General features: G+C 40.8%; 1 protein-coding gene across 13 annotated transcripts in view; it reads right to left on the reverse strand.

Moving 5' to 3' along the window:
- Window positions 1-1006: 1006 nt before the first annotated feature.
- SHC3 (SHC adaptor protein 3) overlaps window positions 1007-15125 on the reverse strand; it is a 94457-nt gene continuing 80338 nt past the window's right edge. For all 13 annotated transcript variants that reach the window (XM_051777361.1, XM_051777355.1, XM_051777360.1 and 10 more), the window contains 5 exons: window positions 14514-14667; window positions 13433-13529; window positions 12331-12525; window positions 9811-10106; window positions 1007-7106 (listed from right to left, as the gene is read on the reverse strand). In XM_051777361.1, coding sequence (XP_051633321.1) covers window positions 6978-7106; window positions 9811-10106; window positions 12331-12525; window positions 13433-13529; window positions 14514-14667 — 871 coding nt within the window. In that variant the 3' untranslated portion in view covers window positions 1007-6977. The remainder of the gene's footprint in view (window positions 7107-9810; window positions 10107-12330; window positions 12526-13432; window positions 13530-14513; window positions 14668-15125) is intronic.

Here is a 15125-nt window from a genome sequence, read left to right on the forward strand (position 1 = left end):
AACTGCTCTAGTAAGGAAACAGAAAACACACCTGTGCATAAAGTACCAGGTACCAAAAAGCCAGGGTCCTGAAAACGGGCATCTCTGCTGCTGATGAGCAGAGATGTGCTGGTGTCCCCTGCGGGTGCCATTTCACTCCCTGGCACAGCTAAGGACACTCCTAGCAGAAGGTGGGGAAGCCAGGCCATGCTGGGCCTGGAGACACTCCCTTCTTATGGCCAAACTCATGGGGGGCAGGCACAGCAGCAGTGACTGGGGGCTTCTGTTTGCTGCTACCCTGAGGCCCCCCAGGATAAATGGGCTGGAGGCACCGTGCAGAGGCATACAGGGCCAGGCAGGTACCCCTGCTCCCTTCAGAGCTGCATTTCTTCTGTCTGGGAGCAGCATAATTCCCTACGGCATCCCCAGGCTCAGCTTTTCTCCAAAAGGGCAGGAGGGAAGGAAGGGCCCTTGCCGGAAGACATTTGGTTGCTTGAGGAAGAGGATTTGGGGAACACCAGCCCAGCTAAGCTTCCTGCTGACATGGAGCCATTCTCCTCTCCACAAATACACTAAGTGGCTGCTCTTGTATGGACCTTGTCCTTGCAGTCACTCTCCACGGAAAGACCATGGAGTAGGCTACCCTTGTCTGTCCTCACCTGTTCAGCGTGCCAAGCAGGAAAACTACCCTTTCAGGAGACTAGCTCAGAAAGAGGGCCTGTGGGAACGATCCCTTGCATCATGAAAATGGCATTTGTCAAAAAGAAACCCATGGAACTTTGCCTCTGCCAAAGTAAGTGGTGCTCCTGTGGTATAAGGTCACTGTAACTGAAGTCCAAGTCCTCATGTGCCATTTGGTCCTCTGACATTTTTCACCCCTGATTCTACTGGGCTGAGCAAGTCATTGACTTATTAATATTCAGTATCTCGGTAAGCCTTGCAGAATGGCACATATTCTGCTACAAAATGGGCCTCTCTTCAGGTTAATTAAAAATAAATACAAAAAGAAAAACCCACACCCAACAACCGAGACCATTAGGGAACCCAAGCATAGGAGAACAGACTCAAGCCCACTTCACATGCTTTTCAATCTAATAGTGGTGCTCACTGTTTTATTACTTTGGTTAAACATATACAAACTGAATAGTCAGAAAACAGTTGCATGACACTTATATTCCAAACTATGTTGCTCAAGGACTTCCTCAGAGACGAAATTTGCCTCTAGAGCCAGAATACCACAATCAGCAGACAGGCAAAAACTTGAGATTCACAAAAATGGTTGGGAATATAAATTATCACAATATCTCCACATACATTATTTTTTATGCAACTCTCATTTAAAAATGTTTCTAAAAATAATACATATTAATAAATGATGATTGTACAGTAAAAGTCCCTTTTACAGCAAAATAGTCACTTCTTGTTGTTGCTGCCTACACAATGCAAAGAAAGACATTTACCTCAAAAGAAGAAACCTGGCTTCTTTCAAGGTTTAACTCTGCAGGACTTTACTGAGAAGCAGTTATCACACCAATCCAGACACAAAGGACACAAATATATACCAATTATAATCTTTACATTCTTCACTTATTAGAAAATTTCACTTATTTTGAATTAAAGTATGCCTGGGTGTGTTTGGTGGTTTTTTTTGCCTCACGGAACAAAAAGGAGAACTGCTGAAAAAAAATCCTTCATTTGACCTGGACTTTATTTGATCTTCATGATCTTAATCTCAAAATCTGAGGCTACCTTTCTCTTCTGAGTCATCTGCACTGTCTCTTACACAGTGGGATAGCAGAATGAGTCACCCAGTTTTAGGTTCTTTCTAGCTTTGGTTTCCACAACCCATTTTGTGGTCATACAAGGTTTAAACAGTCTTTATATGGTGCTTTTGCTAGAAATGTATAGCTCTGAAATCTTATTCCCCTTACTGAGACAAAAACAAGCAGCCCTGCTTTTTCTCAGTGGAAGCCACAGAAGATGCTTGCACTGGAGTATGCAGAGGTACAGATCAGGGCTTATGAACATAAATGTCTCAGTAAGAGATGAGCAGTAGGCATTGCATCCCCAGAGGTTCTGCTTTAACCCCATCAACCAATTAGCATGTTTATAATTTGGCAACGGCACTCTGTTCTCGTCAGTAACTTTCATGCCTATTGGCTCATGTTTCCAGGCTTCACATTTCTTATCCCTGAAGGTTTCTCTCCCAGCACGGCTTCTCGCTCTCTATCCAAGGCTCTGGTTAACTGCTGGCAAATTGTATGTCCATGTTGTCTTTTCCACAGGCCTGTCCTCGTTCCAGCTGCATCCAATGCAGATATGATCAAGGTCCACAGACACTGTGGCTGAGTGAATGGAGTAAGTACAGCTGATCACAGAGCTTTTAGTGGGAATTTGCCCATACCCTGACAGCTTTGAACAAGCACAGACTCGTGAAAAGAGTGCAAACCTCAGTTTGGGCAAAAAGACAATGTAAATCAAGATGTTTTTGACAGTACGCTGAGGTAAATCTGAATTTGGACTTTACACAGATATATTTTGAAACTGTCTGGAAGATAAAAAGGGAAGTATGTCTGTTACTTCAGTTTAGACTTTATTTATGCAAATACGGTTTGCTTAATGTAAGTTCTTGTTTCTACCACTTACTTCAGATAGACATTGAAAGATAAGAACAAAATCTTGAAAGCAGGATTTTTAAGCTTTTGTCAGAATATTCACAAGTTCCAAATATCCCCCTTAGAGCTGCAAATTTCCTAGAAGCTGCAAAACTCTGCTAGTTTTCAAATGGAACATTTGCTACTTACAAATATCTAAATATGCATCAACTCTATTATTAATACATTGTAGCTGGCATCTGGCACTTGATGTGCCAGCAGCAATCACACTCTGGCATAATTTTTTTTAAAATTCATCTTGTCATCTTGTTGCATGTGATGCCTGAGGACTATGATGACAAGAAATGTGAGCATATTATTCCACAGAGGTAAAAAAAGAATGAACTCAGGATACAGAAAATTTAGTGCTGGCAGGTGATGTTTGCCAGAATGTTAAACGTTTTCTTACAGTGACAGTGCACATTTTGCACACAAGAATTGGTCCCAGGACTACGTCCTTTGTTAGAGCTTTTACTGAACATGTCTGGCACAGAGGTTTCTGGCAAGAACCAGTGTGAATTGTAGGATGTGGAGTGGAGTGAAGCTACCGTACAACCTTCTATCCTCACCGTGGGTGCAAAGCCCTGGGCAGGGAGGCAGGCATTAAGCCATGGAAATTGCATCTCCTCATGTGGTCACCAGCCAGGCATGGTCGATTTGAACATTCTCTTCTTGCATTAGGGAAGGGAAGCTGGGAGTCCTCACCCTGAGCAAACTCCCATTTGTCAGAAGGTAATTCACTTTTCAAATCACATTTTCTACCTTTGAGGTTTCATTGCTTCTATGAAGCATCTGAAATAATTGAAAGTTTGAGAATGCGATTGTACCTAGATGTCCAGTCTATCACTGCCAGCATCACTGGAAAATTTTATTATCTTAATAATTGCTCTAGATCTGCAATAAAAGTATGTGGAATAATTTGGTTCACTTCTAAAAGTTCTTTCTTTAAAGGAATTGAGTGTGTTTTCATTGCCAATAGTTTCTATAATTGCAAAACAACTGGAAGCAAACCTCATAATTAGAAAGGGCTCAAAAGCAATGTAAACAGTCTTGTAGGATATTTAGTTTCAGTTCTGACTTCTCAGCTATTCCCTGGGAAAATCTCAAAGGACACTATAATATTGCCTAATCTCAGTGATTTCTACTGAATCTAGAAAATCTTTTCTTTCAGTAAAATCTCACTTCTTGAAGTCATGGCACTGAATTACCACCAACAGGAGCGTAGCCCTTGAGACTGCATAAAAGAGAATAACCACAAAAGGTGGAGGGACTCCAAAGCAAAGGCAAACTTTAAAAGGCTAACATTATTATGCTGTTGTTTGGTTGGTTTTCAGCCAATCACACAGTGTTTGAACCTCTCTCATAATTTCCACATCTCTTAAATTGCTGTCAGTGTTGGTTCCTCACAGAAATGAGCCTAGCTGTTCTAGCAGGTTCAATAACCACTTGCTGAGTTCAGTTTAGAATGGACTTTGACTCTAATAATAACAGGTTCGGAACTGCCATCCAAATGGCCATACAGTTTTTATACCACTTTCATGAAGGGGGAAGCAGAATCTACCAGAGTGATGGACAGAAAGCCATGGCAGGATCCTCAAACAGAGCATTGACTGGCACACGTGCCCTTCCTTCCTGGACAGTTGTGAGATCACTTGGTTCCCAAATGACTTAGAAAAGCCTCTGGATCCTTCCCACCTGGCCAGACAGGATCTGCTGGCCCACTGCATCAGCAGGGCACTGTCACAGCCCAATGGCACTATTGCTATCCAGGACCAAACTGCATCTCATCAAGGTATATGCAGCCTTTGCATAACCAGTGCACATGCTGAGCTGTGCAAGTTGGCTGTGCTGACAGAGCAGCTTAAAATAGCCACATTTCCCTGGAGGCAGAGTCTGTGATATGTAGTCTGGGAAATTTAGTATTTCTGTCAAGCTGGTTCATTTCGTGTCTCGTTGCCGCCTGCTTTAATTTCCAAAGCATCCAGCTAAGTGGGTGCTAAGTTATTAAAGCTACAGCTAGGACAATGGTAAAAAAATTTAGATGTTTATTTCAGTGTATGTTCAGTGCCTTCAATTCATACACCCAAATCTTGTCACATTTTTCCAGAATACTTAGGAATCCAGAAAGGACATAGGCAGCAGGTGGGCATTTTGAAGACACCCAAGGGGGTTATGCACCAAACTCTTACTGAGATTATATGAAATATTCGAAAGAACAAAAGACACCTTCTCTTACAGATAGTGATCTCACACTGAAAACTTTCCACAGCGTGGCTACAGGAAGGTTAGAACATGGAATAATAAGTGTTATTTAAGAAAAAAAAAAGTGACAACTGAGATACATCAAAATGGAATATGGTGAGACATGGAAACTCAAAGTAATTTTGGTGAACACTACTTTGGGATAAGAGATCTGTTCACATATTATGATATCCAATGTAGTAAAACCAGATTTTAAGAGTTCCTGTAAATGTAATGCCATACTGATTTGGGTTACAATGCAGCATTTAATTTCTCTCCTTTGCTCTCAGCTTCCATCCAGACCAAGAAATATCAAATAAAAACTATCCATAGTAAAATTAATCACTTGCATTTTGTTTGCTAATGTCTTAGTTTGGCTTCTGGATGTCTCGATTATAGAATCAGGTGTATATTTACACCTGCCACAGATTACATGATTAGTCTTAGGTGCCTCAGTCATTTCCAGTTTTGAGATTAACCAAAATCAAATTCCCAAGCTGCAAATTCACCACATTTAAAAGGAGATGATACAAGAAAATTATTTCAGAATTTTAACATCATGGTCCTGCCTGAATGTATTCTAAGTAAATCATTCAGTCGTTTTTGTTACGTCTTGACAAACTTTTAAACTTAGCAAATTCTTAGAACCAAATCTAACTTTAAGTAGATTTAAGTGTTGACTACTGCAGGGCAGGCAGATGCTTAACCTCGACTCTACCCTGCCGAGTCTTTATGAATCAAGTCTGAAGATTTGATTTGAGAGACTGGTGCTAGAGAAGACCTCGGATTGCTGAAGGCTAAATCTTGACTCTGGCACAAGTTTTGTCTTTACAGGAACTGTGTCTATTGAATTTGACTCGTAATAAGATTCCTAAAATGGGAAAATAACTTCATATAATGCTTAAATGTGAATAGTACAATCATCCCTTAAAGCATTTCCCAGTACCAAAAGTCGAGGTCGTTTCTGCCAGAAATGCGTCTTTAGTGTATGTGTATTTCTTGAACTTGATGTTTAGAGAAAAACAGTGTATTTGCAATACCTATCACTTGCTGAAGGCCAACATGAAGTTACGCTTTGGTAGGTAAGTGCAAGTGGCAAAATTTGCAAAACTGACCACTGAGTTGGGATAGTTTTCACCATCCATAAGAAGAAAAGGTTTTTCAGATATGTCTTTGAACAATCATGTACATCTTGGATTAAGACTATTACACACAAGTTATTTGAACTTGTCTACTCAGTATGCAACATCTCATTCAAGACTGTTAGTCAAGGACACCTAGATCTTCACCATAAGCAGAGAACTACTTATAAATAACCTTTTAGCACTGAAATTAATAAATTACAATATATTGTCACAATATCATCAGAAAAATCAAAGCACACACCTCATACACAGAGAGATCACACCAAATCATTGTTAAAGTAAGATACAAATGTTTCGAGTATCACCATATAAGAATTCAAACTTGACATCAGAAAGATAAAATCCTTTTGACATCAATGACATAAGTGGATTATGCTTTCAAAAATATTTTATGCTAAATTTCTGAGTTGGAATAGTAGATGCTGAATTCAGGCTCCTACCATGGTTAATTAGCATAATCCACCTGTAATCCCCATAGTTGTGCTTCTTAGGTAAAATCAGAAATAAATTCCTAATATTAAATTTCTCAAGAAATTGAGACTGCTGAATTCTACTTTTTATCTGAACAATCACAATTGTCATTTTTCTTTTGGTAAAAACACATGGCACAGAAGATAGTTCTATACTGTCAACAGACTGACTCAAAAAATATAAATATATACTGTATTTATATATATGGTATGTATATATACATTATCAACAGTCACATTAGAGAATCCGAACAATTTTATTGAAATTACTTTTAAGAAAGCTTTCTGCTGTGATTTCATGTCTACACAAAGAACTGAGAATTTTCAAGTGTACCATATGAAATGGGGCTTCTTAAACATAAAGAAAACATACTGGTGAAGTATATGTGACTACGCATTTTTTTTAATGTACATGTTTGGTTTTTTTAAGATCTGCAATTTCTACCAGTTATAGCTTGCAAGTTACAAAAACTGAAAGAGATCTGGAGTCAGTGTTTCCTTTCAGCAGGCTGTTGCAGGCAGAGTTCACTCACTGAAGAAACTATTGGCAAATTATTCTCAAGATGATAGTTGATGAGATGACTTATGCTGTCAAAGACACGATCTTTTGTACGAACCTTCAAAAAAAGGATGCAAGAATATAGATTAAAGTACTTTCCCCCTTAACTTCACACTAAAATTGCCTAAGAACAAAATGACACAATCATGTTTTAGAGACTGATTCCTTTCCCATCAAAATTGGTGGAAATTTGGCACTTATCCATCTTGGCTTCTGTTTTATCTATTACTCTCTCTATTCTCACCAAACAAGCATTCTGCATGCAACCCCACGGTCCAGTCTACTCTTTCTGATTAGGTCTGCTTGTAAACTTTCTGTACAACATTTTGTTTCACTGTAGATCAGAATTTTAGACCAACTTCTCTTCTTCAACAGACTACCTGCTTCTTTTAGGTGTTTGCACCTTTTTCATCAGAGAGAGCTGTCCCTCTGGACATGTCAGAACCCAGCTTCTCTGTGCACCTCAGCATTTTTGTGCCTTTCTTAACAGAGACCTTCTTCTTCAGGTACTTGGAAATTTCCTTCCCCAAAAGTGACCCAGCCACCATATGTGCTTAGCTTGTGTTTGCCCCATGCTGCACATCCCTGTGGCTTTGGTACTGAAACACTTCAGGGCAGGGAGCATCACTTTTCTAGCCCACTTACCAGCCCTCTGTTCTAGTGTCTGGTTATTTAACCACACCTTCACAAAACGTTTCCTTCCTACGTTTAAAATGAATTAGGCATGCAGCTTCCACAGGCAGAGCACAGGTCCACTCTGGCAAACATCATGTTGCAGTAAATCTTTGTTTTGGGATGTCTCTACACTGCCTCAAGAAGATGCCTGTGAGCACTGCTCTGAGCAAGGAATGTCACGCATTCTCCTTAAACTTTTCTCAGGAAGAGAGAACAACTTCTGTTAGAACTTTCCAAAGCCAGCTGATGTGTTGGGCACCTCTCTTGAAATACTTCAATCTTCAACATTAAATCCTGGCAAAATTCCTGTAAACTTCAACACAGGATGCCACAGGGTAAAAAAACTTCCTGTAAACTTCCACACAGGGTAAAAAAAAAACAAACCAGAAACAAAGAATTTTGATGGCAGATGATGCTATCTGCTCGGTCCACATGTAGTTATGTCACTGAAAGAAACCAATAGGCTCTCCTCGTTCCTGAGGCATACTGCTTTGAAAAGTAACATTCCCTAAATTGAAAGCTACATTTTCAAAATGAAAAGGTGTCTTTAAAAAGGCAGTAACTTTCTTTATCTATATTCTGAGATTTTCTTATCACGAGTAGCCTGCCATCACCAGAGTTCCAGTCCTCATTCTAAATCCAGAAAAAAAAAAACCCTGCAGTCCTACATTTTAAGCACCTGAATGAGGGATCTCTTGTTCTTTTTTTATTTTTCTGTTAGCTGGATGAGAGCAGAGTAACTGGACAGTTAACTCTGCTCTGAAAACACACCCTTAAGAGCCATAACTGTGTAATGTGTGTGAAATGAATTTTCAGGCAGCATTTTTGTGAGTCAGTTTTTAAGAATAACCACACTGAGGCCATGCAGAAGAAATGCAAGCTGCTGGCACGGTGCTGCAGCTGGTCACACATTGGCATTTTACTGATGACTCTCCACTCGGACAAGTTGCAAACAGGGCTGCTCAGAGGCCACCTCGGGATCCCACACCTCTCAGAAAAGCTGTTGTTCTGGAATGGTGCCTCCTGGGCAAGGCATTTCAGGGCCATTTGGGCCACGATGGCACATCACAAGCAGGGGTAGATGCAGAGAACAAGCAGGTCCCTGAACAAGGACATCAGCAAATTAGAGCTGCTCTAGAGGCAGTGCAAAAGAAGATGGGAGGGTCTCCAGCCTTCACAGGAGGAAAATGCCCAGGAAGTCATCACTGGACCTGAGTACTCCATGCCAGTCAGCAGTGCAGCAGAGCTCCTGGTGGGACACTGTGCCACATCACACAGCAGTACCCTGTAACAGCTATTGGTGGGTTTATGTTAAAGGGAAAATTAGGGGACCTTGTTCCAGGAGCCACAAAACTGCTGGCAAATGTTCAGCAAGGGAGGCTGCCCCCCAAGAGGTGCAGAGCCACTTCCCTGGGCTGGTGTCCCCATCAAGCCCAGGACTGGGTAGCTGGCACCTCGAAAGTGCAAAACTGTTCTTTGTCTGGCCTCATGTGACAAATGGAATTAATAGCAAGAAGTACCATGGGTATTCCTTACTGCAGCAATACAGAGTCTGCAGGACTGGCATAATTCTGCCACAGGTTTCTCAGCTGAAAGAAATGTCAACAGGCCAACTCTCACTTATTTTGGGGCTGGTTATCTAAATTTGTCCTTTACAGAGAAAAAAGAGTTACCCACTTGCAGCTACCAGGAGCCAAGAATAAAATTCAGGACAATGATTTTAATCTCTTAGCAGAGACTAAGCCTCTCCAGAAGCAGGACAAGATAGCTACAGAAAACTGGAGCTCCCTTGACCTCTCCAATCCTGCTGTGGGGAGGGTCCCTTCATCAACTAAGGCAGCCTTTGTGCAGCAAAGAGATGGGTCTTGTTTGGGAATCAGGTCCCTAAGGCTCCCTGCAATCTGCAGAAACCGTGGCGTGTGTCTTCTGCTAGGCATCAGGGAGGGAATCAGAGATGTGATGGCATACTAGAGATACAAGGCAATACTTATGAACAGTTGTGAATAAGCTGTAAAGAACATTAAACACATTTAGAGAACACATGCAGAGCCAGAAACCTCATGTATTAGTGAGGAGTCAGTGCTTACAGTTCCTTCTGGGTCCACCAAAAGAAGGTGCTTGGCTTGTCCATTGTGCATGCCTGTCAGCACATAGGAGCCAGGATTCGTGGTGCTCTTCCTCACGAGGAAATCTCCACACTTCTTTAACAGCTGTTCTGCTTCTTTCCTGCTCATCTCTCCTTGATACCACGGCTCTGCACTCAGCTCTTCAGCTTCAGTCCGGGCAGCTGCCCTGGATGAAACAGGACTGGTGCATCCCGTGGAGGTGGATTTCTTCAGCACGGCCTCAGAGGTTTGATTCCTGAGGGCATCTTCAAATGGTCCTGGTTATGGAGGTAGAAGCAAGAGCAAGATCATTCAGAGGTAAACCATGTAACAAAATGGTGATATTCCAGCCGTTTTAAAATGGGTTTGTTCTGCGTTGTAGCCGCATCCCTCTACCTTTATGAAAAAAATAAGGTAAGATATACTATGAGACTTAGTGCTTTATGGATTCTATTAAGACTGAGGAGTGTAACGTGTTTAAATGTATGTTATGCACAGAAAGATACCAAAAAAAATGACAGTGAACCTCTGCAGGAGCTTTTGAAAGGTACTGTTTTTATTTCAGCAGTGGCTATTGTCAACAGCTGTGTTTATATGATCTGGTACCAGGCAAAGCTCTCCTTTAGTCTTGCTAGGTATATCAGACAGTTTAATTTCAAATAAATTGCATAATATGGGCAGCTAATGTCATTATACTCATATCTGGTCTCTCTTCAAACAATTTATTCATTTAAAAATTATCCATTACTGAGTCTCCAGCCCAAGGCTATGTCTAGAAGGGAACAGCCACCCCTACCACTCAGCCCACTCCTAGCCTCCGTCTAGGAAGAGAATCCTGCAAAATAGACAAAGGTTAACACATTTAACGCCATTTACCTGGCTAAAATCAGCCTCGGGGAAACATCTTTTAAACCTCAGCTAAATCCCAAACTCAGTGCTCCTTCCTGCAGAGTCGAATGGAGAGATGAGCCATTACGGACCCCAGCAGCCTTACAGGAATAGCAAACACGTCTGTGGGTGTTTCATTACGTGCTGTACTGACCCACTGGAAGCTATTTTCCCTCGCACGGCCTTCGCCTGTTCCACTGGCGCGCACCAAAAAGCAGAGTGTTGTTCTGTGCCCACTCGACCTGCAGAAGGACATCTGCAGGGCAGCGCCGTGGGGCAACACTCCAGCTCTGAATAGACTGCTCAGATGCGAGGAGTGCACAGCCATGGGACCACAGAGAGGGTAATTTAGCTCGGGGAAATGAAGTAAATACCATTCTGTCACAGCTTATTGATGTCTCAATTATCAGAAGTAGCTTATATATGTCTTCACTAAATTGCAATCTGCACTGAGCCCAATTCATGTTTAGCCTGACAAACACTAACTTAAGCTGGAACATTTTCTAATACTACTTTTCTCTGATGATCCAAGGACTGATAAAGATTAATGAAGGCTGGAGGACAATAAATCAATTTTCCCTGTTTTTAGGAAAATAATGAGTATAAAATAGAAGTAAGCATGTGCATGTTTTAAGGGCATGGCATGTTAGAAATCAAAATTAACACTTCTGACTTCAGACAACACACTTTTCTCATTTCAGATCTATATTCACAGATAGATACTCTCTCAGCTTTCTTCTCTCCCCCTTTCTTTCAATCCAAAATCCCACTAAGCTGTGGAAATAGAGTCATACCTCAACAAAAACATGCCAGGAAGACAGTTTTATGTATACTGAGATAACAGAAATGTAGATACGTTATTTTACAAATAACATATAGGCACCAACTGCTTTGTCTCACTGCCTTTTAATCACACAAACTGATTTAAATAAAACGTGTCAGGAATTTATTTGAGGTAGGAAGTGTAGAAAAACAAAGAAATTTTTCTGTGCATCAAATGCTTTCCCCATTATTTCCTGTTAAGTGTCTCCCCGAGGCTGAAAAATCCGTGTATTGTTAGCACCAACATCAAATTATGGCTGACGCTTAAAGCATTGTTTTGCAGCTATGGCTATAATTCTAATTTAGGAAAAGCAGACTTCAAAGTTGGAATAGATAGGATAGTAGGCCTACCCAGTGCAAGAGATAACTCAGCCTTTTAATTTCCATTCCTTGTTGCACAAAGCTTTTGTTATACAACTTGACTTCCTAGTAAAATACTCACAGGACAGGCTGGAGCTAATTCTCCACCCATCCACTCCTCCACTCTCCTTCACTTCCTTGTATGACAGGGCTCCTGATTTATTTTTCTTCTGACATAGTTGCCTGTGATGTTCAGGATAAGATAGACTGCAACTCACCTTAACTCATACAACACAGACCAGCTTTAAATCTTCAGCCACTCTGTTTTAACTCAGTCCAATATGAAATCATCACGAATTCTAAAATTCACCAGAATTACACCAGGAATGCTAAACTTCAGAATTACTTTTTTTTCTTTTGTTTAATTCAGAACTCATGCATAAACATATTGGGTCATTTGTTAGAAAGGGAGTGAATAGGAAGGGAACTCACTCATGTCAAACAGATCCTTTGCTGGGCTGCTTGCTTTGGTCTCCTCTGTTGTTCCACTGAAGGTACATTCAGCATCTGCCTGAAGTGCCAGCAGAGCTTCTACATTTATATGCTGGGTGTTTACATATGTTGGCATCTCTGCTGTCGGTATTACTTCTGATTTCTTTTCTGGCATACCAGAGATATCCAGAGATCCTAGAAAATTCAAGGCTTTATTTTCCTCTTTTTTTTTTTTTTTTCTATTTGACAAAGCAGTGTTGGTATAATGACCAATTAACACCACACCACACTACTACAAGTTTAAAATTCCCTGGAATTGGAGATATAAAGTCAATAATTGCAGGATCTAGTAGAAAAAAGATGTTGATTAATGGATTCAGGACTGTATTTCAACGAGGGTTTGGGGGCATTATTATTTAGGAGAAAGGAAACCTTTGTAAATAAGGACTCAGTTTCAAAAATTATATTCAGCTGGGGAATCATAAGAGGAGGAGAAGGAATAAAATCCTCAACTCTGCAGATTAACAACAGACAACATATTCTGGCATTTGAAAAGGAAGTGTCTCTAGAAACACAGAAAGTCGTCACATAAAGGTGGATGAGGTGAAATTTAACACGTTTTGAAGTTATCTACTTGGAATTTATAGACAACAACAAAAAACCCCATTACACATTATTTGCTATCTGTGGAACAGAGAGCATTGCTTCACATTTGAAATGAAACTTCTCACTTTAGGCCTTTCCTTAAAAAAATTCCATCTTGCATACCCTAGTAGGTCAGATTTTCAGAACAGACCATGCAGCCTGCCTTTTAATATCATGGGGTTTTAGGACACTGAAAGTTAGAAAGCTGAAGATTTGGGCAACTCTATTTATGAACTGCCCTGCAGAAGAAAATACTTCATGAAGGTGTGCATTTAATAATTTATCCAGAAGTAATTAACAAATGCATTTCACTGGTATCAACACTAAAACTCAGACAAAGGGAACCTACCAAAAAAAGTGCAGTTCATTGCCTTAAGACTTTGAGGCATCAGACTTTCACATGCTTTGCCCACCCAAGACCACCTGAAGTATTACAGCTAAAAGCAGCAAAACTCACCTTGTGTAACAGGCCCATGATGCCATTCTTCACTGACTTTGTCTCCTGAGTGATGGCTCTGATAATAAATTTGCTCTCTTCCCACTCCTGTTGCAGACTAGAATGGACACGTGCAAGGAAATTTTCAGTTGCCTTTAAAATGCTCAGATACATTATCGGTGGCTCTGACAATTTCCTTGGCTGTATTCTGTGTACTCACACTCTTCCTTTCTGATTCATCATGGTGTCAGAATATATATATATCCCTAATACATTTGTGTAAGAGTAAGATATTACCAGTGACCTTCATGCATACTTCCCTACTTCCTGCTTTTATTAAGCCCCACAATATCGAAGGATGCATCACCTCTTTCAGTACATTTTCCTTTCACATAACAAGCCCTGACACACTGTTCCTGGGAAAAGCATTCCACAGAAACATGCCTGGGACCAGAAGACAGCACCAGCACTCTTCAAACCACGAGCTGAAAGACCCACTTTGGTACCAGGGAAGGCACTTGGGCACTGAAGGGAGGATGTTGTCTACAGACACCTGGATTTGAGCAGAGTTGTGCTGCATCTGAAAACTCCTCTTAAGTGACTATGCTGATACTGCAGTCAAACTTTTGACAGGAGTGTTGGCAGAAATATCCAAGCTGACCTTAGTTCAACATGAGGTGGAAAACCTACCTAGGAGTCTGGCCGAATACTGATGGCTGTCAAGTTATTAACATAATGAACTGTTCATAATGACTGCACTAGATTAAGTGATTCTGCATTAAATCATTCCCAGTTAGTGTACAAGATTTTATACTCTCTGAAGCAGACATGGTTTCCAAAAATGTATTTACCCTCAGTGGATTTCTCTTCCTAGATCCTGGTTAACCTTTTAAAACCACAAGGAACTCACCTCCTTTGTCTTGTTCCGAAGCTGCCTAACATGTTGCCCCCCTAGGTCTGCAATGCCCATTCAACGGGAAATTGTCCATACACGAAGGGCTGTGAGCTATAAAGGCTCCCAACGTAAATCACATCTTAAAATACACGTCTTTTAAAAATTTTGCATCCATCAGCAGGATGGTAGAGATGCAATTGCACTGACCTGAGCTGTGTCTGCAGCAGTGGGAAGTCTTGATTTGAGCCTGGCATCAAGGAAGCCGCCAGGGGGAGGTATTTTATTTGGGATGTTGTTGTAATAGGGATGCTCTGTTGGCTCGTTTTCTTCCTCCGTCCACGGGTCCTCAAAACTCTGCGTCCTGTAAGGAAGCGAGTGCTTTGTTTTGCCCCTCGCTTGTAAAGCACTTAAGGGATATTTTCATCAGGTTAAGACTGTCTGTCAGGGGGTCACTACTGCGTGTTATTTGGGCAACTCAGCTACCATCATAAGTCAGGAAGCAATAATGGATCATGCTGGAGACCTTCTCTGTTTAGACACACTAATCTAAACCTCCTTTGCAATGGATAAAATTCTTTATGGTGAGTAAAGGATGTTTTTACTTAGCTTTAAAAACCATTACAAATCGAATTAAGCAATTTTCTCTAATCCTACAACAGCACTTGTAATATTATGAGTTGATTGACCAACTAGGCTCTAAAGCTTTATATCTAAAGATATACTCTATCACCAGTACAAATCTGGAAGAACTTCACAAAGTCAAGAGACATGAATACAGCACGCTTCCAGATTAGGATAGTAGCATTTTATATTCACCAT

Source organism: Manacus candei, unplaced genomic scaffold, assembly GCF_025592945.1.
Source record: "Manacus candei isolate 608988 ecotype Guabito, Panama unplaced genomic scaffold, ASM2559294v1 h1tg000010l, whole genome shotgun sequence".
NCBI classification, from domain to species: domain Eukaryota; kingdom Metazoa; phylum Chordata; class Aves; order Passeriformes; family Pipridae; genus Manacus; species Manacus candei.